Here is a 27,837-nt window from a genome sequence, read left to right as displayed (position 1 = left end):
TCTAAAAAAAATTCACAGATTTATGCATCTCACTCATATCTGTTTATGAATCTTCTTTGTTGGTATGAAATTGCTTCCTTATTTTTATAAGCTCCTCACATCACCACAATCCCCAATTTATTCACAATAGCAGATTTAGATTTCTGAACCCACCCACGTTCACGAGTGGTGCTTATAAAATGGAGAATTACAAAAATATCACCCTACAGCAGACCCTCCTCCACATGTTATGTCGGTCCACTGCATCTGCCACTGCCAATATATTAGATGCATATTCGCCTTTTCCTATTCAATATTTACCCAAAAGAAAAACTATATTCCAGATTTCAGTTCAACAAACCAACCTCGTCTTCAAAAGTTGTTTCTTTTTTTCAAAAGGAAGAAAAAGCAAAACATTACGTTGCAGTTCACTTTCTTCAGAATCTGAGATTCACAAGATTTGCATTACCCATTTCATCGGTACTTAAATTAAATATAATTAGTCAATGAGTATGAGTTCTACCTCCGTCCGTGTTGACAGAGATTTGAAATACTTAGACACCCAATAAATATTTGTGTAAAATCCTCTCCTCCAATCGCTTGTATTTAAAATATATATATATATATATATATATATATATAAAATTAAAGTCTAATGAAAATTGTTAATTATGTGCATTATAAATAAAATAACATCATCAATTTTGGCAAACGAAATAGAATGCATTAAAAAGTAAAAGAGATGAAATAAAAAGGAGCGTCCACGTGCAAGCGTGAAGGAGGCAGACAGGCGAGTCGCAAAGCGAACGAAGCTCACAAAACGACAAAAAACAAAGTAGTCTAAGAGGGAGCCGAAGAGGGCAAAACACCGCGCCTCGGCGCACCGACATGTCAAAAGCCCTCCTCAACTATTCAGAATGACCAAAATACCCTCAAACTATCACCGTGAAATTCCACTCCTCAGCTTGGTATTCGCTCTAATTACACACCATCCCCACCCATGTTCATTTCATATATGAAAAAGAAGTTCAAGTACGTACCCCCAATACTTGTTGTATCCCTTCTAGACTGTATAATAAATTTTACTAATAAAATCCTCCATAGCCAGATCCATGCTAATTACCATGTTGACATGTTGCTAATCATCACTCATCATCGTCGCCGCCGCCGAAGATCGATATCCGGTTGTAAAGAAGGAAGAGGATGAGGACGAGAAACAATGCAACGCCAACGGGGGAGCCGCTGACCCTGTGAATGGTGTCAGGCTCCCCGTTTGAGAACATGGAGGAGACGAAAGAGCCGCGATCCGAAGACAGAAACTGGATGGCGAGGAGGAGAATAATGGGCAAGAGAAGAAGACCCACAGGGCTCAAGAGCTCAGAAATGCCTTCGGTTATGGCCTCGCCTTGGTCACCGAGAAAAAAAGGCACCACGATCACTGCCACAACCACAACTGCCAGTAGAATCCCATGGGGAGCAGTTCCAGCTTGTCTCTCTTGATCTATCATTTTTGTGGTTTTTTTTTTTTTTGTATGACTTTTGTTTTGGTTAAAAATGGGAGGCGGATGGAGACTTGGAGAGATATAGTGGTGGTGAAAATATATAGGGTTTTGCTTTGGACGCGTTTGGTTGGATGAAGTGTTTTTTTAAAGGTGTGTGATTGGAGAAGGCAAAAGTTGATGTAGATGGTGTTTATATTATAATGTTTGCTACTTGGGTGACTCAAGGATTCAAAAGAAAATGGTTTTATATTTGTGTTGATGGGATGATGGATGAAACTTTCTTTTTGTCATTTATTTGAAGAAAGAAAAAGAGAGAGTTGATATTAAAGTGATGATAGCTTTTCTTGGATGTGCTTCTATTTTCTGTATGGTGGGGAGGACTTTGGGTCCAGTTAACTTATTACGCGTATAGTGAGCATGAGAGAGAGAGAGAGAGAGAGAGAGAGAGAGAGAGAGAGAGAGAGATTTTGAAAATGGGGTTTTTGTATTGTATGGCTAAAGGCACCGACGGTGTGTGGAAATGGTGAACTTACCCAGAAGGCTGGCTCATGCAGACACACCTGATACATGAATTGATGCTTTGTTGTCAGGGCCATGACTTTGAGGCATGGAAATTGAAGTTTCATTTTACACACGACTTTCTCTTTGGAGAGTCACATTGAGACGAAGCAGTTGTGAATGGGTGGGGAAAGCATCAAAACTTTGAGTATATTGCAATTTTCTTCTTGTTTTCGTTTTTTCGCCAGTCAATGTTTCTAGTCTGTGTGTGACTTTGATTTTTTTTTTTTTTTTTTTTTAAGGCCTAGAACTTCAGGCCCGGATAAGAAATAGCCCGAGAACAAAACAGACATGGCCATTGTCAAACACAAAATTGGGCCCTTACACTTACTGTGACCTTTCTATAGAGGGTTTGCTCAATCAAAATAGATAATGAGAATGTGTGTACGACTGAAGTTAGCATAATTCTTATTTTATAAACCAGATTTTTCGACTTCACTACTTATACAAGCACTAGCAAGAAAAATGTAATGGATTTGACTTAATTGAAGTTAACTATAATGGTCCCAAACCAACTATTGTAAGAGCACTTATACCCATTTGTCATGGTAAAAGACAAGAACAGGCAAAGACAGTTACTGTTCACATAAATAGTGCATGCCCTAGCAAATTCTTTGTGATTTTTCACTCATTTTCATGGTAATCCAAGGACAATTACTATTCACATGAGATTAATTTTATTTATATGTATGAGATTAATGAATAAAAAATTGCTAGGTATGTATGAAAAGATAAAAGTTCTGAATTTTTTGGTAATTTTTCAGAATTTTTTTAATTTTTTGTTCTTCGCTGATGTCAGCTCTCTCAGACAGCAGCTCGAGTTGATCTTACTTTTGAATCTACCTAATTTTGATGGAGTCCACGTCCTGCCCGGGCTAAAATACATTGGTGGAGAGATTTTTTCAGCCCAGGGGCCTTTTGGCCATGGATAAAAATGCTCTAACATCAGAAATTCTGAGGGAGATTTGGAATAAACAATATTTTCTGAGGCTATTTAATTTTTTGGTCTATTTCTGAAACTAGAGAGATTTAGGATAAACAATATTTTTTGCAGGAAACTTTTAAAAATGAAACACCCAATATTTTTGAATGTACACACCTGACAAGCCCACAATCACATGCCCCCTCTGATCACATGCCCCACAGCGCTTCCTATAATTTGGTGCATGGAACCCTTAATTGCACAATTAACAAAAGCACTGTTAAGAAAAGCATCATGTGCTACCACGCCTTAAATGGATTCTTTTTTATGACCCAAGCACATTATGGTGACAAGATTATCATTGTGGAAGGAAAATCAAATACGCCCATGTTACATCACATAAGCAAATTGGATTAAAAAACCATTATGAATTTCGGTTCTTAGCTGAAATTGATTAATTATGACCCATTATTGAGCAAAAATAAGATAATGCAATTATAGAAAGTGGGATTCAAGCGAGAGATCCCATTCGTTTCCCTTTCAATCAGGACCCATTGATGTGACCTTGGTTTAGCTCCTTTGGTCGTAGCTTTTCATTTGGGATTGAAAAAGTGAAAAAGAATCCTCAAGGGGGATTGAAAAAGTGAAATAGAATCCACAAGGGTGTGAAAAGCATACGTTTATTTCAAAGCATACGTGATTTAGGTTAATTAGCTAAAATCGTTTTCCTATGTTCTTGTATCCGAGTTTGGTTTCTCTTCCTGTATATTAAGAGTAGTTTAGAATATCCTTTTGTAAACAACGGGGTTTAATAGCCTAATGAAAAAAATATCTTGACTTATAGACTAGTGTGCTCTCAGGTTCAAATTCCCTTCCTAACTTTGGTGAAGAAGAAAAAAAAGAAAAAGAATAAGGGTGGCAATGGTCCCAACCCAACTTTTTCATGTGGGCCAGGCTAAACAATCAAAGTTTCTGATACGATTCTAGTCCAGTGGAAGGCAGAGCCCATTCCAGCCAATCATTATCCCAAATTTGGCAAGAGTTCTCTTCTTTTATACTTTTTCTGGGTCAATTATTCATGTTTTTTTTCTCAGAAGTTAAATGAAGAGATGGAAGAAGTGTATGGTGTATTTTGAGCAAATATTACCAAAAGAGAAACCAAAGAAAAGAAAATAAAAATAACAACAATCACATCAATCTTTCCTTTCCTTCTTTTCCTTCCTTCCCAAGCTCGTAAATAAATTCTCAGTTGGCAGATGCATGTGAAGGGATATAAATTCAACGTTGAAAACACCACACTTTTTTAGAAGCTCAAATTTTGTGCCCGTGACAGACAATAGTCCAATCCAATCTGTACAATAGGGACCTCTCCTTGATAGCAATTTAAATATTAATCAGGCTTATAAATTATCTACAGAAAAATTCACGGGCTTAACATGCAATCTAGTATTTTGGGAAGACTTTGACAAATTATATCTCGAGTATGAGACGTAAGATCTTTGTAAGATTTACATAAAATAGACCGAGCAATATTTTCAACTTTGTGGAAAATGTGTTATTATAATATGATACACGTAACATTCCCTCAATAATAGAATGGGGTTTCTGCAGTTGCTTTCGTGACAGCGTCACGAATGCTCACCATCTCTGGCCGTCATCACACCAAACAAAAGAAGATGAAATTGATCACCCAGATATCAGGCGACAGTAGAATATGATTACCACGCAGTGACGCAGCTGCATGTTAATCCAACAACTCAACAAAGTTCAAGTAAGTACGTAAAATAATAATTCTACAGAATGTATACAGTGCTGGTAAATGATATTAGGGTAAAGTAGAATGAAAGATGAAGTTGTTAATCAGAATTGGGGTCCAGCTCAGATGACGTGGCCTGCTCTGACAGGTCAACATGCTATCTCTAGTGCTGGTTTGCTTGCGCGATTATCAAGTCATCCTAAGTACGAATATCTAGAATTTGCCTGCACTAAATACATCGCATCTTCCAAAAACTATTAACAATAGTGTTATTAATAATACTGTATTAAAACGACAAATTATTGTCTAACAAATGTTTATTTTGTTAAAATGCAAATTTAGATTATATAATTATTGAATTTTTTCTTTGAATTAATGCGGGGTTCAAATTTACGGTCTGACAAAGGAACGTTACCAATTTATTTACAACCAAACTTCATGTTTATTGTGCAGGATGATGGTATGCTGGAGCCCTGGACGAAGGAAGGGACTGAGTTAAGGGTAAGAAAATTCTTAACGTAGGAAATAACCCAAGTGTTATAATATTAGGACACGTGAAGGTGACCACTTGGGAATGTTGTTTTTTCTCATCTTTCCCTCCCTCAATGGTGGCAACGGTCAATTTTTTGTCTGTAGCAGCAAGCAAAGAGGGGTCCATTGAAGTCTGGAAATTGGCTGGAGCAGAAAGTCACGGGATTTGATCCAAACCCCCTCCAAAAGACTCTCCTGACACTACTATTAATACTTATCTCCTTTGAAGATAGTTCTTTTTCTTCCTATATGAAAATCAATAACCAGTCATGGTGGAAATGGAAGCTACCTCCTCTTCTGCTTCAATGGCTTCCTCATTGCATGAACAAGAGAGACTGGACTTGAAATCCATTTGGGCAGTTGTCATTTCAGTCAATAGTTGCGTTCACAAACTCATATCAAATGGCGAAGCTAGAAATTCTATACGTCTCAGATGCACCTTCAAGTTTAGTGTTCAAAAAGAGGAATTCTTCGAATTTCCGGAGCAATCTGTCATATCAAATCTTTACTGGGGGATTGACAGCATTGAAGCCGCGATTCGAGCAAAATGTCCAGAACAAAAAGCCTCTCTGCTCAAGAAGGCAGAGCAAATGCTGCAGGTTCCAGCGCTGCTCGATGAGCATGGAGTCACAGCAGGATTTAAGAACTGCTGTTTGGTGTGCTGCTCATACTTTTACCTCTCAGTGGTTAGGAAGCTCCAAGAGGATGAGTGGCAGGTTGCACTGCATTTCCTGCAGGCAGTTCTGGTGTTCCCAAGGCTTGTTCAAACAGAATTTGCACCTGAACTTTGTGAACGGCTTTTCGCGTCATGCACCACCAACTCTGGAAAACAAGAAACAAGAGAAAGTAGAAGCTTGGGATCAATTTTTTCGGCAGCTAACACAGAGGATGACAAAGATGAAGCAATAAGGCTGATGGCAAGGGTGTATAGGGATTGGCTGATGTATTATCAGGTCATGTTATATGGAGAGACAACTCAGTTGCACTGCGGATACAGAGAAATGTTTTCCCCTGATAATGAGTCACAATATTCTATGTAAGTTTTTCTCAGGTTCTGCCTGTCATAATATTCACAGGGTTGTGTTTCTCTAAAGACATGTTATTCAATCATACTGTACTCTTTAATCACTTCATTAACAAACCACAGATAAAATTTAGTTTTTGAAGCAGAGTTACTTGAATTTAATATCAGAAAATCTCACTCTGTGCACAGGCATGGGAAATCCAGCAGCTCAGGCTCTTCAAATACAACGGAGCATGAACATAGCTTGCACCCTCACTGGAATGTAAGCCTTGTCCTATATATGCATATCCTCCTCCAATATCAGTGTGCAATTTCAGTATGTGATATAAGTTTGCAAGAAGATTTTCTCCCATTCACTTCTGTATAAGTTCCAAAATCACTTGTCTTCCTACCTCCACTGGTATAATAAATAGTTTGAACAAAATCCTTTTCCATATATTTCTTTTAATTTTTTTGGTATGATACTCAACGCAGCATCGAAAGGTGCACCCTTTTGATCCTCAACAAGATACTGGTGGTGGCATGGAAGAAGAACTCAAGACTTCCATCTACATCCCAGAATTTGAAGAATATGAGAAAACCACAAAAGATTTGGATCAAGCAACACATTTTGATGTTAACAATTTCCTAGGCAGTTCAAGTATCAAAAGACTCCAAGAGATGCTGGATGACTCCCAATCAGATATGCGAACTTCAGTGGATTCGTGCTCTGAATTTTCTGCATATGACAATGAGTCAGAGGTTTTCTTTTTCAAAAGACATTACTATCTTTAACAAAGATTTAGCTGTTGAAAATATAAATGCATCCTTTATAATTCAGTAGAAACAGACTTGATTGATGAATGAAATTATATCTTCTAACAAAACCAGTTAATTATTGTTTTAAGAACTATAGTTGCATTATTTTCACAAATATCTTTGTAAATCAGGTTATGGATGATGGGGAATGTTCAATGACAACCACAAGAATAAGTGCAGATCTCCCCAAGTCAGAAATTTGTGATTGGTTGGTTCATACTTACAATTTACCTTTACCTATCTGTTTTCTCTTTTGGAGACCCAAACCTCATTATAGAAAACTTAATGTCAGAGCTTAATATGTTTTCCTAATTTCCAAGCACTGACTGTACAGGAAGCTGCAGGATTCAGTGCCTAAAGAAGCCCCTGAAGTAAATCATTCTATGTTACTTGGCAGCAGATGCCCAATCAATTTAACTTTAACTATTTCAGAACATAGAGATAAAAAGCCAAACATCCTTCGGAGTTGCTACGTAGAGAATGAGTGTGCATCTCAGAAGAACTATAAGATCAACCAGATGGATCACCAAAGAAGTAATTCAAGGAGAAAACAGAATTTGCATACCCCAAAAAGCTTTCTTGAAGTAAGTTTATATTCTGCAAAAGATTCCAAAAGTGAACTACTAGGTATCACTGAAAAGGCAATTTCAAAACTATTGTACTTGGAAGGATTAGGAAAATGGGATGAAGATTGTGCTTTAGAAGTTACAACAATATATGAACTATTAGGCAAAAAGAATGGAGAAAAATGTGCTATCTTGAAAGACATGATATTGGATCAACTGCTAGCAGGTATTTCAACTTCAAAGGAGGAAATGGTTATAAGGGCATCAGTGTCCATACTAACCAGTATTGTTGCAGCAAATAAGTCAGCTATAGAAGACATCAAGAAGAAAGGTCTACAGCTGTCTGATTTGGCAAGTGCTCTAAAAAGAAATGTGCATGAGGCAGCAATACTGTTTTACTTGATGAATCCATCTCCTGCAGAAATCAAGAGTTTAGAAATTTTACCGATATTGGCAGGGGTCATGTGCAATTCAAACAGTTACATGGGTAGGTCAGAATCTCTGCCAACACCTCTGACAGCATCCCTGATGATTATTGAAGTTTTAGTAACTGCATTTGACCATTGCACAAATAACATGCACTTGGCTGAAATCAGTTCTCTAAAAGTTCTTCACGGGCTCATAGATGTTGCAAGAATTAGTAACATTGAAGAATCGATCTCTTGGGCTACTGTTCTTGTAAAATGCATACAATATGATGGACATTGCAGAAGATACATATCAAAACAAGCTCCTGTCGCTCCATTTGTCCATCTCCTAGAGAGTAACAAGAAGCATGCCAAGTTGATAGCACTGGAATTTTTCCATGAGGTTCTTTGCATGCCAAGGTATTAAAAATGCTTCAAATTCCAAAATTTTGAATAGTTTTATTACAAGAATTCAAGTCATTTTCATATAATATTTTGAATACTTTCTTGAGAATTTTAAATCTCACAGGTTTCATTGTCAATAAAATATATCACAAGAGTATAACATACACATAGTTTAACCCTTCAAACCGATGCATGTAACTAACTATAAGCTTATTAAACGACTGAGCATCAATCTTGCGTTCTCTTTTTTCAGAAAGTTAGGTGCATCTATTTTATGTTTGAGAATATTAGATGGTACAGTTAAGTAACCTAGTTTTCTTACACAGTAATTCTAGTCCTATGAGGCTCTCGAACATCATATTCTCATTTTTGTCAGGTCATCGGCTATTATCTTTTTGAAGAGGCTACACCAAGAAGGAAGCACCAACATTATGAACTCACTCATGCTGTGTGTCCAACAAATGCAACCTCAATACCAACTTTTGGCAGCAAATTTGCTGCTTCATTTAGATACACTGGTAAGTAGAATGAATATCATCAAGCAAATGTGCAACCTCAATGCCAACTTTTGGCAGCAAATGTGCTAGTAATTACATACATGTCCAAATTTCCGAGGCCTAGGCAATAGAACGAATATCATCAAGGAATGCATCTTTCTTTGTAGAGGAGATTCCATCAAATCTAATCATTACATATGAATCTAACTCAGCTCACCACACACTCTGATTGACATCAAATGAATATCTGCAGGATAACACCACTTGTAAGAGTGTATTCAGAGACGAAGCAATGCAGGTTATCCTCAAGTCAGTGGCATCTGAAGAAGGTTCTGATACACAGCTTTTATCTGCATTCATTGTATCGAATCTTGGTGGAACATATTCTTGGACAGGGGAGCCATACACTATAGCATGGTTGGTTAAAAAAGCATGTTTGACTTCCTCGTATCAACGTAATATGATAAAAAACATTTATTGGTTGGATGATTGCTTAGAGGTGAGCTTTCAATCAAAATGTGGTGAAATGTAAACTACAATCTACCAGTAGAAAATGTACCAATAGAGAATATTGCATGAATTTGCAGGATGCTGGAACAGACTCATGGTGCAGCAAAATTGCCAGAAGCCTCATTAATATTGGGAATCCTGTCTTCCATTCTTTAGAGAAGGGTCTAAAGAGCAAGCTAAGAAGGGTTTCTAGGGACTGTCTAACAGCCATTGCGTGGCTTGGATTTGAAATTGCAAAGAGTCCAGAAAGCATTAAATTTTCTGCCTGTGAGATCTTACTTAGTGGAGTCGAGGAATTTTTGCATCCTGGAATGGAGCTAGAAGAAAGAGTTCTAGCATGTCTCTGCATATATAACTATGCTTCTGGCAAAGGTAGTTCCCTTGTTGTAACAAAAAATTGCAAAAATAAAATAAAATATAGAACATCAGTTAGCTTTTATAATATCTACATTAGCATAAGCAAACTGCTTATAAAAAGTCATGAGATAGTCAGGGAAAAATTCAACAACTTATGTCAGAATTTTGAGACTGATAAACAACAGTAAAGACTCAATTTATTCCATGCAAATGTAAATGGTTTCATCATGTAGGGATGAAAAAATTAATTCATTTCTCGGAAGGAGTGCGAGAATCACTAAGACGATTGTCAACTGTAACATGGATGGCAGAGGAGTTACATAAAGTAGCTGACTATGTTCTACCAACCTTATCAGTGAGTACTCAACATTCACTTTGAAGAATTTACTCAAGAGCTTGTAGATTATGCCATCAGTCTATTCATGCGTTTAATATCTACCATCAGTAACAGATTTATGTAATGTTTTGTTGGAATCATTATAATGGTAAAGCAGCGTATCTCGTGTGTTCACACACAAATCCTTGAGGTTTTTATCACTTGCAGTGGAGCTGTGTGTGCCCTCATCTATTACAAGGGATTTCTTTACAGTGGACACTCAGATGGTTCTATCAAGGTGAGGAATTAACTATCAGCTGCTTCCTACACAGAGTAACCATATTTGGTTATTTCACTTTAATAATGTATGCATATTCTTGTTTCTTGGTAAAGAATCTACTTGGATAAAACATTCTATAGCTAAGCATATATTAGGGTGAAGCGAGGAGAGGTCACTTAATAGGATCATCTGAGACCTCCGCCACAAACTGTTGCACAGCCAAAATGCTTAGTTTTTGAGTGGCACAAGAATCTAAATCAATGTATGTGTGTGCATTCAATAGGTCTGGAACATCAAGGGGCAATCAGCCACCCTTGTATGGGACATGAAGGAGCACAAAAAGGCGGTTACATGCTTTTCACTTTTTGAACCAGGAGACAGCCTTATAAGTGGATCACTGGACAAAACCATCAGGGTATGGTAAAATTTTACCGAAGAAACACTTTCTTTTCATCATGAAGATCTGCAATACATTAACAGACACTAAACTAAACTGCAACATGCAACTTCCTTCTACAGGTATGGCAAGTGGTTCACAGGAAATTGGAGTGCATTGAAGTAATTGCAACAAAGGAACCAATTCAGCACCTAAATACATACGGCCAAACAATATTTGCAACTACTAATGGCCATGGGATTAAGGTAATGACTATAAAATCCATGGCAATCTAGTACTAAAGTGTCTAGCTAGAAATGACTAATCTTTTTTCCAGGTGTTTGATGCATCAAGAAAGGTCAAGGATAATTGCAAGAATAAAAGGGTGAAGTGTCTGGCAGTGGTTCAGGGGAAGATTTATGCAGGGTGCAAGGATTCAAGCATACAGGTTGGTTTAAACGTATTGTTTAAAGAAATCATGCTTTGATTGCAACAACACTAGGTGACATCTCACTGTTTTTAGGAGTTTTCAACTACGAACAACCGGGCCCAAGAGATCAAAGCAGCGACCAAATTTTGGAAGCTGCAAAAGAAGCCCATTAATGCAATTGTCACATATAAAGATTGGCTTTACAGTGCAAGTTCAGTTGTGGAAGGTTCAAATTTGAAGGTATGGATTACAATTAGAAGCTCACATTGTGAGAGAGAGAGAGCCTTCCACTTATTAAAAAGGGTATATATGCAGGAATGGAGAAGACACAGCAAACCCCAAATGTCGCTAAAAACCGGCAAAAGAGAATGTATAATGGCAATGGGAATAGTTGAAGACTTCATATACCTCAACTGCAGCTCAGCAACAAACAGCATTCAGGTAAATGACACTGTTGGGGCACACAACAACACCATCTTCTTTTAAATGCGATTTTCAGCATACACACTTTGTGAAAACAGATATGGTTAAGAGGGACTCAGCAGAAAGTGGGCAGAATTTCAGCAGGAAGCAGAATTACCAGCCTCCTCACTGCCAATGACATTATCCTATGTGGTACCGAGACGGGTCTGATCAAGGTGTGTACATTAAACCCATCTTGTTTTTTTTTGGTCAAAACATTAAACCCATCTATGACCTAAAGTTTCTGCATTAATCATACTTACACATTACGGATTGAACAGTTTTTTTTTTTTTTTTAAATTTTAAAATATTATTTTATATAATTATAGGGGTTACAAGGGGTTTCACACTAATTCTGCTATAATTTCAAACTAAAACAGGGTTGGATCCCCCTATAGCATGAAATACATCAGCCAGCACGTCTGTGACAGCAAAGAAGGATGATGCTTCATATTTATGCCGTATTTTCAAATACAGTTGCATGTAAAGAGCTATGTTGCGCCATTGGTTGCTAAGTATGTAATATGCGATATCATTGTTTGTGCATCGTATTTTGTATTCAACATGTGTAAAGAAAATGGTGGTTGATTTACCCATAAATAGTGATAAATAAGATGAACAATAGTCATCAAATTTGATGTGCTAAGAATGTAAAACCCATCGAAAGAGAAAGCAAAAAACCCTAGTCTCTCTCTCTCTCTCTCTCTCTTCCTTACCTCCCCACTTATTTTCCTCTTCCCCATCTACTGGATTTGGTGTTTTAATTGTGGGGGGTTTACTTGTGTCTAGATATGCTTTGGATTTGTGGTTTTGTTGGTTGGTGATTTAGTTGTAGGGTAAATTACTCAAATGGTTCTCAAACTTATACTCCATTCACATTTTGGTCCCTTAATTAAATTATTCGTTCAAATAGTCCATCAACTCTATATTATTCGCTTCATTGGTCCTACCGTTACATTCTGTCAATATTTCCGTTACATATGAGGGCAAATTGGTCATTATTTACCCTAAAATTAGGTTAAATCTAACATAAAATTAGACGGTAGGACCACTGGAGCGAATAATATAGAGTTGATGGACTATTTGAATGAATAATTTAGTTGAGGGACCAAAATGTAAATCATGTATAAGTTTGAGGACCATTTGAGTAATTTACCTTTTAGTTGTAAGGTGACTGGCTGCAATCTCAGTGGTGTTCTGTGTCTTCAATGAGGAGACAACGGCGGTAGTAGCTCTGTTGGTTTTTGGTTGTTTGTTTGCAGTTTTTTTGTGTGTGGGTAATAATTGCATCAACTCCTTGTGAGTTGGGTATTTGATTGTTTTCTAGTCTCTACTTGTATTTTGTACTTGTGAGAGTTAAAAGTTGTAGTTGTATTGGTAGATTTGGGCGCTGTGATTCATGTTTGGTTTGTTCAGACATGCGGCTTTAATGCTTAAATTTCTATGGCCTTTTATAGTCTGTATCTGGATTAATCCTATGTGATTTCTATGCTTCCATATTTGTATTACCACTTTGTGGGCATTTTTATTTACCTTTGTGGCTGATTATCTTTGTGCCTAATTTATGAATATAATTATCTGATTTTCCATTTTGAACAACTCCTTGCTTCCTGCTTCCTGCTTATCTCCAAACTCAGTTTGCTTATCTCTTGAAAATGGTGCATTTCTTTGGAGCAGATTTTTCTTTGAGTATATAAAAAGGGATTTTGATCTTCTGGTAGAAGAGATTTTCAGAGATGTCTTTTTCAAACCTGCCCTTATTAACTCTTTATCAATCTCACTCGAAATTGCTGACTTTTCAAAGTTCAGGCAGTCACATAGGTTTGTCTCCAATTTTGGGTCTTTCTTCTCTTTTAATCATGCTAAGCCCATGTTGAGTTTTGAAACCGTGGGCTGATTTTTCTTTTTTTTTCAAAGCCCAAATGATAGATTCTAGGCTGGGCTTTCTTGGATTTGGGCTTTTGAATTCAACTTCAATGCAAAGCCTAATCTGCTTGGGTCCTGAGATTGCTTCGTTATTCTGGGCTTCCAGTGTTGGGCTGAGTGTGTAATTTTGACCAATTTATTTAGGGATCGCTGGTGGCTGTCCAGTTTTGACATGATCTTTTGATATTTCGACTGGGTGTGCCAAATTTAGGCCCAAACAGCTTCATTTTATTTTATGTTTGAATAAAAAACTCAATTAGAGATCAATCATTGTAACAAAAGACATGCACCCATGGTCGATGTCACTGTTGGAGAATGAGATGTCATAATATCTGGACCAACTTGTTCTTATATGGTAAAGCCGCGTCGAAATACACGATAGTATACTTTGGATGGAAATTTTGTAAATAATACAGTAGAAAGAGGCTAAGAGCGTCTCTAACCGATATGTCAAATTGCCACGTGGACATGAAATTGCAAAAATTGAAGGTTAAAGTTGCTACAACCGAGTAGTCAAATCCTACATAGATTTAAAGGCTCGAAGAGATATGTTATTGTCAAAAATAACATATCAAAAAGCTTGATGTCAAATTTTTTTTAAATATTTTTTTAGGCATGGATCCTACTTTCATTTACTTTCTTTTAAAACTTTATGCATCATATACGCCCCATTTGCTTTTAAAAATATAATAAAATAATATGATATTTGGCATTTCAGGTAGAGTTAAATTCTTTTTCAAAATGTCAAATTGCCACATAAGTTATCAAATTCAAATTTAATATTTTGCATTTGAGAGCATCTCAACTGATATGTCAAATTGCTACATGGACATAAAATGACAAAAATTAAATGTTAAAAGTTGTTCAAACAAAGAAGATATGTCAAAATAACATATCAAAAAGCTTGATGTCATTTAATATTTTTTTCAGTTATGGATCCTACAATCATTTAATATCTTTTAAAACTTTATGCATTATATGGCCCCATTTGATTTTAAAAATATAAGCCAAATTGCTACATAAGCCATCAAATTCAAATTTAACATTTTGCATTTGACATCTCCCTAGGAGATGCTCTAAGAAGAGCAAGCGTCCTCATAATTTTCTTTGAAAAGCAGAAGACTGTCCGAATATTTTTGCATTTTTTTTTAATCATCGAAGTGTAAAGAGAGGACGTTTTTTTGGGTCGAAATAAAGAGAAACCTTTAAGATCAAATGGTCAACAGGGTGTACAGACCAACCAATTGTTCAAAAGAACTTCCCCGCTAAGTAGAAACCCAGAGTAGTACCACTTCTCTTTCGGCGTTTCTTTTATTGATGAATGGAAGCTGCCTTCTCTTTTGCTAAATGCTAATGTGTTTGTATGTATGTTTCTTGTAATGCATGACAGTGCCCCTCGTATTATTACAAGATTCCTAGACTTCTCTTTTTCTCTTTTGATTGACACTGATCATGTGCATATCTTTTCTCTCTCTGCCTAGCTTTTTGACTAAGAAAAGATCCAATATATCCTTTTATCTCTCTATTGAAGTGGGTTTTTGTGAACTGGGTTGAAAATCATATGCTTTACTTACACTGAATGCATATAAGAAAAGAAAAAGCCAAGTGTGTGAGTGAGAGAGAGTGACTGAGTGAGTGAGAGGAGATGGAGGAAGCTAAAACAGAACGTTTCAGTGATATCGTGTTTTCTTGGTCGCTTGAAGACATTTTCAATGAGAATCTTTACAAGAACCACGTATTTTCTTGCACTTCGTTCACGTAATGTTTCCTGAATCGTTTGTTCTCTTATTTTGAACCTTTTTTTATTACTGTTTCAGGTGGAAAAGATTCCTGAATCATTTCATTCGGTTTGGCAATATTTTGGGTCTTATATACATCCTTTATTGGAAGAAACTCGAGCACAGGTGCATTCAAGTATGGAAACTATTGACAGAGCACCATTTGCTGAAGTGGTTGGTTTTGAAGAATGCAATCCTCATGGGGTTGGGGCTTACGGGAGAAATGTATATGATATCAAGGTTGATTGCTGGAGAAACAGGTTCAGTGATCGCGGCAAGGAACCATACAAAACTTTGCCTGGGGATCTTTTTGTCTTAGCAGATGCCAAACCCGAAACTTTTTCTGATTTACAGAGGGTAGCGAGGTCCTGGGCTTTTGTTTCTGTCACTAATGTCTCAGAAAATGAGAACGAGGATGATACTACTTCTCTTTATTTTAAAGTCAAGGCATCCAGAGAGTTTGAAGTCAACGATAGCACCCATACATCACTATTTTTGGTTTTCCTGGTAAATTTAATCCCTAATGGCAGAATATGGAAAGCGTTGCGCATGTCCGGAAACCAGAAGATTATCAAAGAAGTTTTGTGCACCAATTCTGTGGTAAGACTTTCAAGATTGCCTTCACCAACTTCACCAAAATGTACATGATCCAAGATGTAATGTAATAGTAATACTCACCACCACACAGCATACTAAATTATCAGTGTTACTTTTTTCATAACTAAATATAATACTACTCTAGTAATTTTGACATATTATCATCCTCTTTAAAGTGTAACAAGAAAAATGGCGTTTGTTGCTGCGATTGACTGAAAATCTTATGTTTGGTAAACAGGCTCAGAAAAACAATTATCTCTGTTCCGAAACAAATGATGGCATCCGGGATAAGTGGTTAGTTGAGAGTTCATCATGGGGATTGAATGAGTCCCAAACTGGGGCTGTTTTGGCATGTCTTGAAATGCTGCATTGTGATTCCAAGCCTACTGTGCAACTTATATGGGGTCCTCCAGGGACAGGAAAAACTAAAACCACCGCTACTTTGCTTTTTACTCTGTTACAGATGAACTGTAGGACTGTTATTTGTGCCCCAACGAATGTTGCAATAACTGAAGTTGCTTCTCGTTTTCTAGAGATAGTAACTAAAGCAAAGTCCAAGTCCTTGTTCTGTTCTTTGGGAGAAGTTCTTCTATTTGGGAATAAGGAGCGACTTAAAGTTGGTGCACACATCGAAGATATATATTTGAATTACCGTGTCAAAAAGCTTGGTGAGTGCTTGGGGCCAGTGACTGGTTGGAGGAGTTGCTTTGCTTCCATGATAGATTTTCTTGAAGATTGTGTTTCTCATTACCACGTTTTCCTGGAAAATGAGTTAACCGAAGAGAAAGAACATAATGGTGTTACTAAACTGAAAGAGAAAGAATGCAGAAGTGACACTGAACTTATCAAGGGGAAGTGCAAATCATTTCTTGAATTTTTCAGAGATAGATTTGTTTCTACTGCATTACCACTAAGATATTGCATTTCTACCTTATGTACCCATATAGCCAAAAATTACATTTTCAAACATAATTTCCAAAACATGAGTTTGCTCATATGCTTAGTTGAAACCATTGAATTTTTATTGGTCCAAGATAATGTTGTTTCTGAAGCATTGGAACACCTTTGCTCTTGTTCAGAAGTTGAAAATGTGGCTGAGTCATCATTTGTAGATAACACATTTCTGCTGTGCATCAAGATAAGAGAATGCCTTTCGGTGTTACGTACTCTACAGGATTCTCTTAGTAGACTTCACCTTCCAAATGTTAGGAATGAAGAATCTCTAATGGAATTCTGTTTTCAAAGAGCTTCCTTAATATTTTGCACCGTGTCAAGTTCCTATAAGCTGCATAGAGTGGAAATGGAGCCACTGACAATTGCTGTTATTGATGAAGCTGCACAATTGAAAGAATGTGAATCAACAATAACCCTGCAACTTCCAGGCGTGAAGCATGCTGTTCTTGTTGGTGATGAATGTCAGTTACCAGCTACGGTGAAAAGCAATGTGCGTCAATGCTACTTGGTCGTACATATATATATATATATATCCTTTGTTTCTCTTATTGCAATTTTTCTTTCCACTTCTAATTCATTTGTGTTTATATATAACTTTTTATTCATTTGTGTTTATATCTAACTTCTTTTCTTCCATAGGTTTCTAATGAGGCTGGTTTTTCTAGAAGCTTGTTTGAGAGGTTGAGCTCAATGGGTCACTCAAAACACCTTCTGAATATGCAATACAGAATGCATCCCTCAATAAGTTTCTTCCCAAATTCAAATTTCTATAATAACCAGATCCTAGATGCTCCAAAGGTTCAAAAACGAAGGCATGAGAAATACTATCTTCCAGGGTCAATGTTTGGTCCTTTTTCTTTTATAAATGTAATTAGTGGAAGAGAGGAGAAGGATGAGGATGGACATAGTAGAAAGAATTTGGTGGAGGTTGCTATTATTGTGAAAATACTGAGAAATTTGTACAAAGGTATGTCTAGCTGGGGAGTCATGTTCATGTTCTCAATTCAATGTTTTCAATGATTTTGATTTCCAAGATGTTTTATTTTATATGCTTGTAAGGTTTATTGAACAGTAAGTAATGTTGAAATCTGTTTAAGTTTTCTCTGCATCAATTTTTTTTGTGGGTCTGGAACATTTTAGGGTGTCAAAGGTATTTTTTTTTGTTTTTGTTTGGATTACACTGAAATTTTTTCTTGTTTGCTTTCTTTTTGAATACAGAATGGATTGTTTCAAAACAAAAACTCAGTATTGGGGTGGTATCACCCTACGCTGCTCAAGTAGTTGCAGTTCAGGACAGACTTCGACAGAAGTATGACAAGATTGATGGATTTACAGTTAAGGTGAAGACGGTTGATGGGTTCCAGGGTGGGGAAGAGGATGTAATTATAATGTCCACTGTACGATCTAATAGTCATCAATCCCTTGCTTTTATATCAAAACTGCAAAGAGTTAATGTCGCTCTTACAAGGGCTAGGTATGGTTTTATGTAAACTTGTATGTTTTTGCATCATTGTTAATAATTTTGGTGAAAATAACTACTCTTCTCTAATTACTTCAGGCATTGTCTTTGGATTCTGGGAAATGAAAGAACACTACTTGATAGTGAATCTGTTTGGAAGTCCTTGGTCCTTGATGCCAAAAGTCGTCAATGCTTCTTTAATGCTGATGAAGACAAGGATTTGGCCAAGGCCATATTAGAGGTGAAGAAAGAGTTTGAACAATTTGATGATTTGCTTAATGCTGACAGCATACTTTTTAGAAGTTCTAGATGGAAGGTAAGCTGTAGGTAGTTATTTATGATTGTTTTTCTTCTTCTTTTCTTCCCTTAATTTGCAAGAACTCCCTATTCTCGAACTTCTCGACGTTTCTTCTGAAATTGGACTTTCTTTTAGATATTCATTTCATTTGTATAATTTTTTTCTTCCCCCAATCCATTATCTTTAGGTACTTTTCAGTGATAACTTTCTGAAGTCATTCAAAAAGCTCAAGTCAATCCGTCTGAAGAAGTCTGTATTAAATCTTCTTCTGAGGCTTTCCAGTGGTTGGAGACCTAAGAAGCGAAATGTAGGGACAATTTGTGGAAGCTCTTCACCAATCTTGAGGCAATATAAAGTTGAAGGTCTATCAATTGTTTGCACAGCTGACATTGCAAAGGATGTGAAATACATTCAAATATTAAAGATCTGGGACATATTACCTCTAGAGGATATTCCAAAATTGGTAAATCGCCTAGAGAGTATTTTGAAAAGGTATACAGATGATTTTATCAATCGGTGCAAGGAGAAATGCCTTGATGGGTATGTTGTTTTGCATTCTCGCCTTTTCTTTTGATATATTTGAATGTATAATAGTGAGTGCTTCCTTTTTGAATTGAATCATTTAATGATACAAATCCTTCGTCATATTTTTCTTTGTCATTTCTGACCAGTGACTTGGAAGTTCCGAAGAGCTGGCCACCCTCTTTGGATGTTCCCCGGTTCAAGGATCTTAGCGTCACTGAAAACCAGAGTGATTTAGTTGGTGACGATGATTCTGATGGTAGAAGTTATGTTGAGAATTCACAGGTCAGCGAGAGTTTGTTGCTCATGAAATTTTATTCCTTGTCATCTGGTGTAGTAAACCACTTGCTGTCTGACCGTGAGGGTAGAGAGTTGGATCTTCCATTTGAAGTTACAGACCAGGAAATGGAGATTATTCTTTATCATAGAAGTACGTTTATAGTTGGACGGTCAGGAACGGGGAAGACCACAGTTTTAACCATGAAATTATTTCAGAATGAACAATGTCACCAATTGGCAGTGCATGGATGCCTTGGTAGTCCAAATAGCATGGTTGAGCAGAGTTCTTCAGCTACTAGAGGGAGGAACCTACACCAGATTTTTGTGACCGTGAGTCCTAAATTGTGTTTTGCCATTAAGCAACATGTTTTACACTTAAAAAGGTGCGTGTATTATTCAACAAAAAGATACTGCATTTTATTTTATTTTGTTTGATTGTAGTGTAGTATATTGTGAATCATGATACACTATTTCTTTTTTCAGAAGAAATTTTAATTTAGGAATATTGATTTCTGTTGCTGAAGCAAAATTCTTACTCGTTGCTGACTTAAATTGTTTTATAAATATCAACATTACATCAGTCACCAAAACAGCATAATTCTAAGTTGCTAACTTTTGTATGTCCACAGCTTTGCATGTGGTGGAAGTGATTCAACCGAAAAGAGTTTGATTGATATGGCTGATTTTGATGAGGAGGAAGCCCAATTCAAGGATATCAAGGATTCATTTCGTGATATTCCTCCCAACTCTTACCCTCTTGTCATAACATTCCATAAGTTCTTGATGATGCTAGATGGAACACTGAGTAACTCATACTTTGAAAGATTCCCTGATGCAACAAAACTTACTCTCGGTCAATTGCAAAGTTCAAGATCAGTTGCGTTGCAGACATTTATAAGGACAAAGGAGGTTAAGTATGACAGATTCAGTTCATCTTATTGGCCCCATTTTAATATCCAGTTAACAAAGAAGCTTGATGCTTCAAGAGTCTTTACAGAGATAATATCTCATATTAAAGGTGGTTTGGGATCCATAGAAGCAGGTGATGGTAAACTCAATAGGGAGGATTATGTTCAATTGTCAGAGGGCCGGGCTTCCAATTTAAGCAGGCAAAAGAGAGAAGCAATATACGATATATTTCAGGCTTATGAAAGAATGAAGATAGAAAATGGTGAATATGATCTGGCTGATTTTGTAATTGATCTTCACCGCCGTCTCAGGCATGAAAAATATGGGGGTGATCAAATGGACTTTGTTTATATTGATGAGGTTCAAGATCTTACAATGAGTCAAATTGCTCTGTTTAAACATATGTGCAGCAATGTTGAGGGGGGTTTCGTTTTTTCGGGCGATACTGCTCAAACAATTGCAAGGGGTATTGATTTTAGGTTCCAAGACATACGACATCTGTTCCACAAGAAGTTTGTATTGGAATCAAGAAGTAATATGCATGACGAAAGAAAAGTAAAGGGACAAATTTCAGATATATTTCATTTGACTCAAAATTTCCGTACCCATGCTGGTGTACTGAAGTTATCACAGAGCATTGTTGAACTAATCTATCGCTTTTTTCCCCACTCTATTGATGTTTTAAAACCTGAAACCAGTCTTATATACGGGGAAGCTCCAGTTTTGCTTGAATCTGGAGAAAATGAAAATGCAATCATAAAAATATTTGGAAATAGTGGAACTGACAGTGGAAATATAGTTGGCTTCGGTGCAGAGCAGGTTATTTTGGTGCGAGATGATGGTGCTAGGAAAGAAGTTTCCATGTTTGTTGGGAAACATGCTCTTGTCCTGACCATTGTGGAGTGCAAGGGCCTCGAGTTCCAGGTGATTACAATATTTATTTACTATTTAATTTTTTTTCAATTTTTGGAGAAGCTATTATCCCAGCATGATCTGGTCTTTTTTCTCCTTTTTCCGTTGCATAATTTTTTGTGGCTGGTTTTCCCAACGGAATCAAATTAGATTCTGGCTTCACATTAGAAAATTATGGTTTACTGCTGCACTATTTATTGAATTATGATACTTTCAGTCCTTTATATGTTTACTATGTTTAAACTTTTGTTAATTCATGACAATCATGTCCCATCTATAGGATGTACTCTTGTACAACTTTTTTGGTTCATCACCTTTGAAAAATCAATGGAGGGTAATATATGATTACATGAAGGAACAAGACTTACTTGACTCAACATTACCTAAGCGCTTTCCAAGTTTCAATGGAGCCAAGCACAACATCTTGTGCTCTGAACTGAAGCAACTATATGTAGCCGTTACTCGTACCAGACAGAGATTGTGGATTTGTGAGAATGCAGAAGATCTCTCCAAACCTATGTTTGACTATTGGAAGAAGAAATGTCTTGTACAGGTTAGGCAACTGGATGATTCACTTGCACAGGCAATGCAAGTTGCAAGCAGTCCAGAGGAGTGGAAATCACAGGGCATAAAGGTTTGCGTAATTTTCTCCTTGTAACAATTAAGATGAATAGTGATAATGTAAAGCATTTGTTGTAGTATTATTAGTTAATTTATATTATTCTTATTGTCATGATCATTGTATTCCTTGCATTACAAGCATCATATTGTTCCTCGCAGCTTTATCATGAACATAACTATGAAATGGCCATAATATGCTTTCAAAGAGCTGGTGATACGTATTGGGAAAGAAGTTCCAAAGCTGCCAATCTTAAATCTACGGCTGACCGTATGCGAACTTCAAATCCTGACAAGGCCAATTCCATTCTTAGGGAAGCTGCTGAAATATTTGATGATTTAGGCAAGGCAGATTCGGCTGCCAGATGTTTCTCTGATTTGGGCGATTATGAAAGAGCAGGTATAACTATTTAACATCTATTATCTTTAGCCTAAATAGATCCGAAACATATAAAATGCAGTTATATTGCTTGTCTCAAGTACAAGATTTTATTTCACCATCATTTAAAATCTTCCATAATGCTACGAAGCCAGCGGAATTTTGGTTGCAATAAATTTCTTCTCATTTTATAACTTGTATTGGTGCAGCCTGGATTTATTTGGATAAAGGTGGCATGTCTGATCTGGAAAGAGCTGCAGAATGTTTTTCTCTAGCAGGATGCTACAAAGATGCTGCAGATGCGTATGCTAAGGGCAATTTTTTCTCTGAGTGTCTCACTGTTTGTGCCAAAGGAAAACTGTTTGAAATGGGTTTGCAGTACATCAATTATTGGAAACAGCATGCAACAGAGGACTGTGTTGTGGCTAGACGAGGTGAAGGAATAGATAAAATTGAACAAGAATTTCTGGAGAGCTGCGCACTTCACTATTATGAGTTGAAAGATAACAGATCCATGATGAAATTTGTTAATGCTTTTGATTCTATAATTTTGATGCGGAACTTTTTGAAGAAGTTAGATATCCTTGATGAGCTTCTTTTGTTGGAAGAAGAACATGGAAACTATCTTGAAGCTGCCGAAATCGCAAAGCTAAAAGGCGATATTCTACTCGAAGCTGATTTTCTTGAAAAGGCAGGCAAGTCCAGAGAAGCGTCATTACATATTCTATTCTATGTGCTTGCCAACTCTCTTTGGTCAAATGGCAGAAAGGGCTGGCCCATACAACATATTTCACAAAAGGAGGAGCTTTTATCAAAAGCCAAGTCATTTGCTAAGAATAAAACAGAAAGCTTTTATGAACTTGTTTGCACTGAGGTTGACATTTTGTTAAATGAGCAGAGTGACTTGGCTTTGATAAAAAATCATATGAGTGTTTGTCAGAGGCATGAGAGTATTAGAGGTGAATTATTATCGGCTCGAAAAATATTGGATGCTCATATTTCTTCAAGCTCCAATAAGTATGTGTGGGAAACGAAGTTGGTTGATGATGATGATCTGATGAAGTGCTCTGAAAATCAGGTATCTATAGATTCACTGATTTACTTCTGGAATTTTTGGAAGGATAAAATTGCTTTAATAATTGAATATCTAGGATGCCTTGAAACCCAAGATATTAATGAATACAACAGCTACGGGGATCTTTGTTTTGATTACTTAGGAGTGTGGAGGTTGTATCATAATCTTAGTCCAGTCTATGTTTTACTCATATCCGATGCGGATTGGATTCGGGGTCTGGACAAAAGATGTTTTAAAAAACATGGAAATTTGGTCTCCGTTGATGTTCACCAGCTTGTCTCAGCTGCTCGTAAATATTGGAGTTCAGAAATGCTCTCTGTTGGCATGAAAGTTTTGGACAAGCTTGAAAATCTTTACAACAAGTTTCCAAAGGAGAATGCTGATCCAGTGTTTTGCCAAAGCAGGTGCCTTACCCATATTTGTGAGGTCTCAGTATATCTTTTGCAATCAAAATGTTTGAAGCTAAGGGATCAAGATACGGAGAGATTGCAGAGACGTGTAAAGTTTTCAACTGAGAGTGTTGTTACGAACATATTTCCTATGGATTGGAGGAGTTCATTGAAGGAGAATATGATTTCTCTCAGAAGAACTTATGCTCTAAAGAATGCTCTGGAACAAGTAATAGTTGAGTATACTAGCTCCGAGACGGAGCTGTCTTTTGGGCAAATTGGAAGGCTTGTAATGGTTATTCTCGGGTCCGGTAAGCCGAATGGTGAACTATACGAGAAGCTTGTGGAAAAACTGGACCGCCACCAGCCATGGGAGGAGTTCATTGAGAATCTCTGTGGGAATATTGGCCCTGGAAACAGCAGTCAAGAACCGAGAGAGGTGTCTGTAATGTTGAAGTTTTGTGATGCTTTGGTTGATACTTATAATGTGAACTGGAGGGTTGTTAATGATTACATATCACCTGGATGCTTTTTGTACCTTGTGGAGCGCCTTGTGATTTGGGCAACTTGCTTCAAGGGTTATGCTATCACTACAAGTTCTTGCTTTATTGAGTGGCTGATATACCAAGAAGAAGATGCCGACGTAAGTTCCATAGTTGCTGATGTGCAACCATCTTTGGTTGCAATCCTTTATGTAGTTCGGGAGTGTGTTTTTAATAAGAGGGATATGGTTGATTGGATTAAAAAGACCAATGAAAATTGGAAGAACTATTATTCGCAGCTCATATTGAGATTTGTTGTTGTGTTATGCTTGGTTTATGTGAATTTTGGTACGGGTCAAGATATACTCTATGATTTGCTGGGGAGGGACTATATCACTGAGCAGCTACCATGGGAATTTTATGACGCCCTTAAGAGGAGGAGGATACACAAATCATTTAGTATAAATGTGAGTGTGCTTGCTGCACCTTTTCAGAAGATCGGTAATACTTTGGTAATTGCAAGTTTCGGGTCCGATTGTTCAAGGTTCTTATGTTCAGATGCCATATTTGTTGACATGAAGGCCAACCGTTCCAGGGATGACATACTGAGGAAATTGTTTCCTAAACCACATGTACTACAAGCTTCCCAAGATACATCTGTTGAATCAGGAGCCAATAGTTCTAAGATCCTGCCATGAACTCAGATGTGGTGGAACCATTAGAGACTGGTGATGCTGGGGGCGTGGCCGGTCACTCTATAGGTGAGAAACATTGCACAGATATGCCTTCAACTGCTACTTCTAAGGTATGACTATCTTTTGGTCATTTTAGCTCTTTATTTCCCTTGCTAATTCACTAGTTGGTTGATCCATTTGATTATCTTTTTCAGCCTCAACCAATTTCAAGCTCAGCCTCTCAACCAAAGGCTTCCGATACTCAAATTCCCTCTAGTCCAGAGGTAGTTGGAATTGTTCATTGTCAAACCATTATTTGGCATCTTCCTTAATTATATATAATCCTTGCATTTCCGTAATTTTCTAGCCCAAAGAGACTGTACCAGATCCTGATGCAGAGAAGGCAGATGCAAGTGCTAGTTCTGTTCAAGGCACTGAGGTATTGGCTCTCAACCTTTGACTTTTCTGAATGGTCTCTTGATTCTCTTACGACTTGATCTTATTACCATATTTTAGGCATCAAATCAAGTTGCAATCTCCCCCCAATCTTCGTCTCAAAAACTAGTGATCAATGAGACTATTTCAACCAGTCCGATTGACAAAGAGGTAACAAAACTCGCTCTTTTGCTGAACCATTGATTGGCCCTTTTCTTTTTTCTAAAAACTCATCCCTTGCTTGCAGTCTCATACAGTTATAGATACAACTCCTCAATCAGAGGTTCTTGAGACACAAGTTGCCTCTACTTCAGAGGTATTTGTAGTTTTATTTCCATGCTAACCGTTACTTGCTATATAATGCCTTTCTGATTGGTTAGATAATTCTAATCTCGGCCGTTGGATTGCATTCATTAGATGTTTTGGTAGATTTAAATGCATACATGCAATCCAACAGTCGATATTAGAAATATGTGACCAATCCTCAACATAAAATACTTATTGGAGAATCACTCTAATCAATCTTTTTCAAACATATAAACCAACTGATGCATCCCTCCCAGAAAACCAACGTTGATGAATTGGGGGTAAGGGAAGAAGAAATGGCTGATCAGACTGAAGACACGGGTTCTGTCCCCCCTAAAGAGGTAACTCAATCAGCCTTTCTCAATTCATTCCCTTATGTTAGCCCTAAACTTATATTAACTCCTTGTTCTGCTTTCTAGGAGGAGGTTTCTTCTTCCACCATGACCCAACAAATAGTCATATCAGAAAAGACAAGTGTCAGAACTGAAGAAGAGTTGGGCCACTCTGAGCAAGAGGTAAAGCTTAACCTTGATAACTTTCCTGTTTTTACCTTAACAGAAAGTGATATGCCTGATTTTTTTTCTTTGCAGCTCTCAAGTTTTGAAAATCTGCCCCTTCAAGCTGAGAACATAGAGATGGAAGCAGTGGAGCACTTGATCAAACCCAGACTTTCTGTCGTCCAACCTTCCGAAGTTTTGACCCCATCATCGAGATGGTATGGATGGCTAATGCTTCTCATCTTAACCTGAAGGTCCCTGAAGGCACCGTTGGGCAGATTGGTCCGATTGATACTCAACCCTCTCTAAGTCATGTTGAAGGTTCTGATGAACAAGCCACAGAAAATGAGCCTTATGTCGCCTCTGCTCCCATTCAGGAGACCTGTGGAAGTGCTTCAGTAAGTCATTTCACCCCTCTTCTTGTTCTTCTATTTATTTTTATTTATTTATAATCTCTTCATAAGGTGACTTTAAACTTTCTCTACTGCTGCAGTCTGCTCCTGCCTTGGATGTTCCTCCCATTAATGCCAATACTCATGGACCAGCTAATCCTCCTGTCACTTACGTGATCAAGGATTATGATGATCTCAATCCTGATTCACAAGCTCAAAACAATCTGACCAGGCTATCGAAATTAAAGCAATCTATTGAGTCCTCATCCTCGAATACTCAATCTAGTGTAATCCAGGCGAAAACATTCATGATGGAATGGATGACCAGACCTTTCGATCATGTCCAAAGTTATGGAGTTATGTCAGAAGTCCATCAGGCCCTCAATGTGCTAGCTCAGTCTGATCACAAGCTCTATGAGATCTTGTGTTTTGCCATGGACCAGCTAGAGCAACTGAGAGATGCCTTGAGCCAGTATCATGACAGTCTAGACTTGGCTTCCAATGCAGAGTACACGGTCTCAAGGTTCCAACAAAGCTACACTGATAGAGATGAAGCAATTGCTGATGGAGAAAGCAAGGCCACTGAAATTCAAAAGGTCGATGCGGAGATCAAGGGGTTGGAAACTGCTCTCCAACATGCTAAGAAAAGGAGGACCCAGTTGGCCAAAGAAATAAATGAACAGCTGGGTCGAGCTGAAACTCAAGACAAAGTAGTCAAGAGTTTGGAAAGCAAGATACTAACTTTCAAACTAGCCATTCGGAGACCAGCCATGTTGCTCAAAGAAGCTGAATTCAAATTCCAGAACTGCTTGGAGATTTTGAGGGACATTTTTGATTGACATTGTTGTCATTATTTCTGAACAATCTTTTTGTAATCGTCTTACTTTTGCCATAATTCGGCTTTCTCTCTTCCTTGTTATATTATCTTAACCCTGGCTTGTTTTGCTTTTGTTCCGTTTTAATCAAACTGTTGGTATTTCAAGCCAAAGGCAAGACTGCCATTATTAAACCTATATAAGGCATGTATTTCATTTTTTTATGAATTTGAAAGTATGCATGTGTTCCTCTAAAGAAATTCATACCAAAAATGTGTCCATAAATAAATATTACACTTTTTTCTTTCACATAGAAAACATATTTAGTTCACTTCAATACCTAAATTACCAATATCTTTGATTCAATTTTTTTAATAAGTGATATTGAGGGAGGAGAATCAAACTTAAGATCTCGGATGGATGGATAGATACTCACAATTATACCTTTATTTATCTGTTTTCTCT

General features: G+C 37.2%; 4 protein-coding genes across 5 annotated transcripts; 3 read left to right on the top strand and 1 right to left on the bottom strand.

Annotated features, from left to right (window-relative positions):
- Window positions 1–632: 632 nt before the first annotated feature.
- Window positions 633–1,876, bottom strand: LOC117614271. The gene has a single exon (XM_034343024.1). The coding sequence runs from the start codon at window positions 1,485–1,487 to the stop codon at window positions 1,125–1,127; it is 363 nt and encodes a 120-aa protein (XP_034198915.1). The 5' UTR covers window positions 1,488–1,876; the 3' UTR covers window positions 633–1,124.
- Window positions 1,877–5,360: 3,484 nt separating this feature from the next.
- Window positions 5,361–12,332, top strand: LOC117629735 (putative E3 ubiquitin-protein ligase LIN-1). Of its 2 annotated transcripts, none has more exons than XM_034362334.1 (17): window positions 5,361–6,284; window positions 6,462–6,534; window positions 6,747–7,013; window positions 7,202–7,278; window positions 7,405–8,463; window positions 8,825–8,966; window positions 9,199–9,444; window positions 9,533–9,827; window positions 10,046–10,167; window positions 10,307–10,426; window positions 10,692–10,823; window positions 10,928–11,050; window positions 11,122–11,232; window positions 11,308–11,454; window positions 11,530–11,655; window positions 11,736–11,852; window positions 12,057–12,332. In XM_034362334.1, the coding sequence occupies exons 1-17, from the start codon at window positions 5,518–5,520 to the stop codon at window positions 12,072–12,074; spliced, it is 3,942 nt and encodes a 1,313-aa protein (XP_034218225.1). In that variant the 5' UTR covers window positions 5,361–5,517; the 3' UTR covers window positions 12,075–12,332. The 2 variants fall into 2 exon arrangements, with proteins under 2 accessions (XP_034218225.1, XP_034218219.1); XM_034362328.1 differs by having other exon boundaries at window positions 10,304–10,426.
- A 2,915-nt stretch (window positions 12,333–15,247) lies between these two features.
- Window positions 15,248–24,951, top strand: LOC117613425. The gene is made up of 12 exons (XM_034342059.1): window positions 15,248–15,337; window positions 15,420–15,980; window positions 16,216–17,421; window positions 17,571–17,898; window positions 18,150–18,405; window positions 18,490–18,706; window positions 18,876–19,228; window positions 19,360–19,872; window positions 20,119–21,322; window positions 21,591–21,944; window positions 22,091–22,328; window positions 22,517–24,951. The coding sequence occupies exons 1-12, from the start codon at window positions 15,248–15,250 to the stop codon at window positions 24,949–24,951; spliced, it is 7,755 nt and encodes a 2,584-aa protein (XP_034197950.1).
- Window positions 24,948–27,492, top strand: LOC117613341. Its single transcript, XM_034341975.1, has 10 exons — window positions 24,948–25,058; window positions 25,143–25,211; window positions 25,295–25,366; window positions 25,444–25,533; window positions 25,610–25,678; window positions 25,926–26,009; window positions 26,088–26,183; window positions 26,259–26,360; window positions 26,420–26,563; window positions 26,659–27,492. The coding sequence occupies exons 1-10, from the start codon at window positions 24,948–24,950 to the stop codon at window positions 27,394–27,396; spliced, it is 1,575 nt and encodes a 524-aa protein (XP_034197866.1). The 3' UTR covers window positions 27,397–27,492.
- Window positions 27,493–27,837: the final 345 nt, after the last annotated feature.

The sequence above is a fragment of the Prunus dulcis genome, chromosome 1 (assembly GCF_902201215.1).
Source record: "Prunus dulcis chromosome 1, ALMONDv2, whole genome shotgun sequence".
NCBI classification, from domain to species: domain Eukaryota; kingdom Viridiplantae; phylum Streptophyta; class Magnoliopsida; order Rosales; family Rosaceae; genus Prunus; species Prunus dulcis.
The sequence above is the reverse complement of the archived record's forward strand: the minus strand, read 5'-3'. Positions and strand labels throughout refer to the sequence as shown.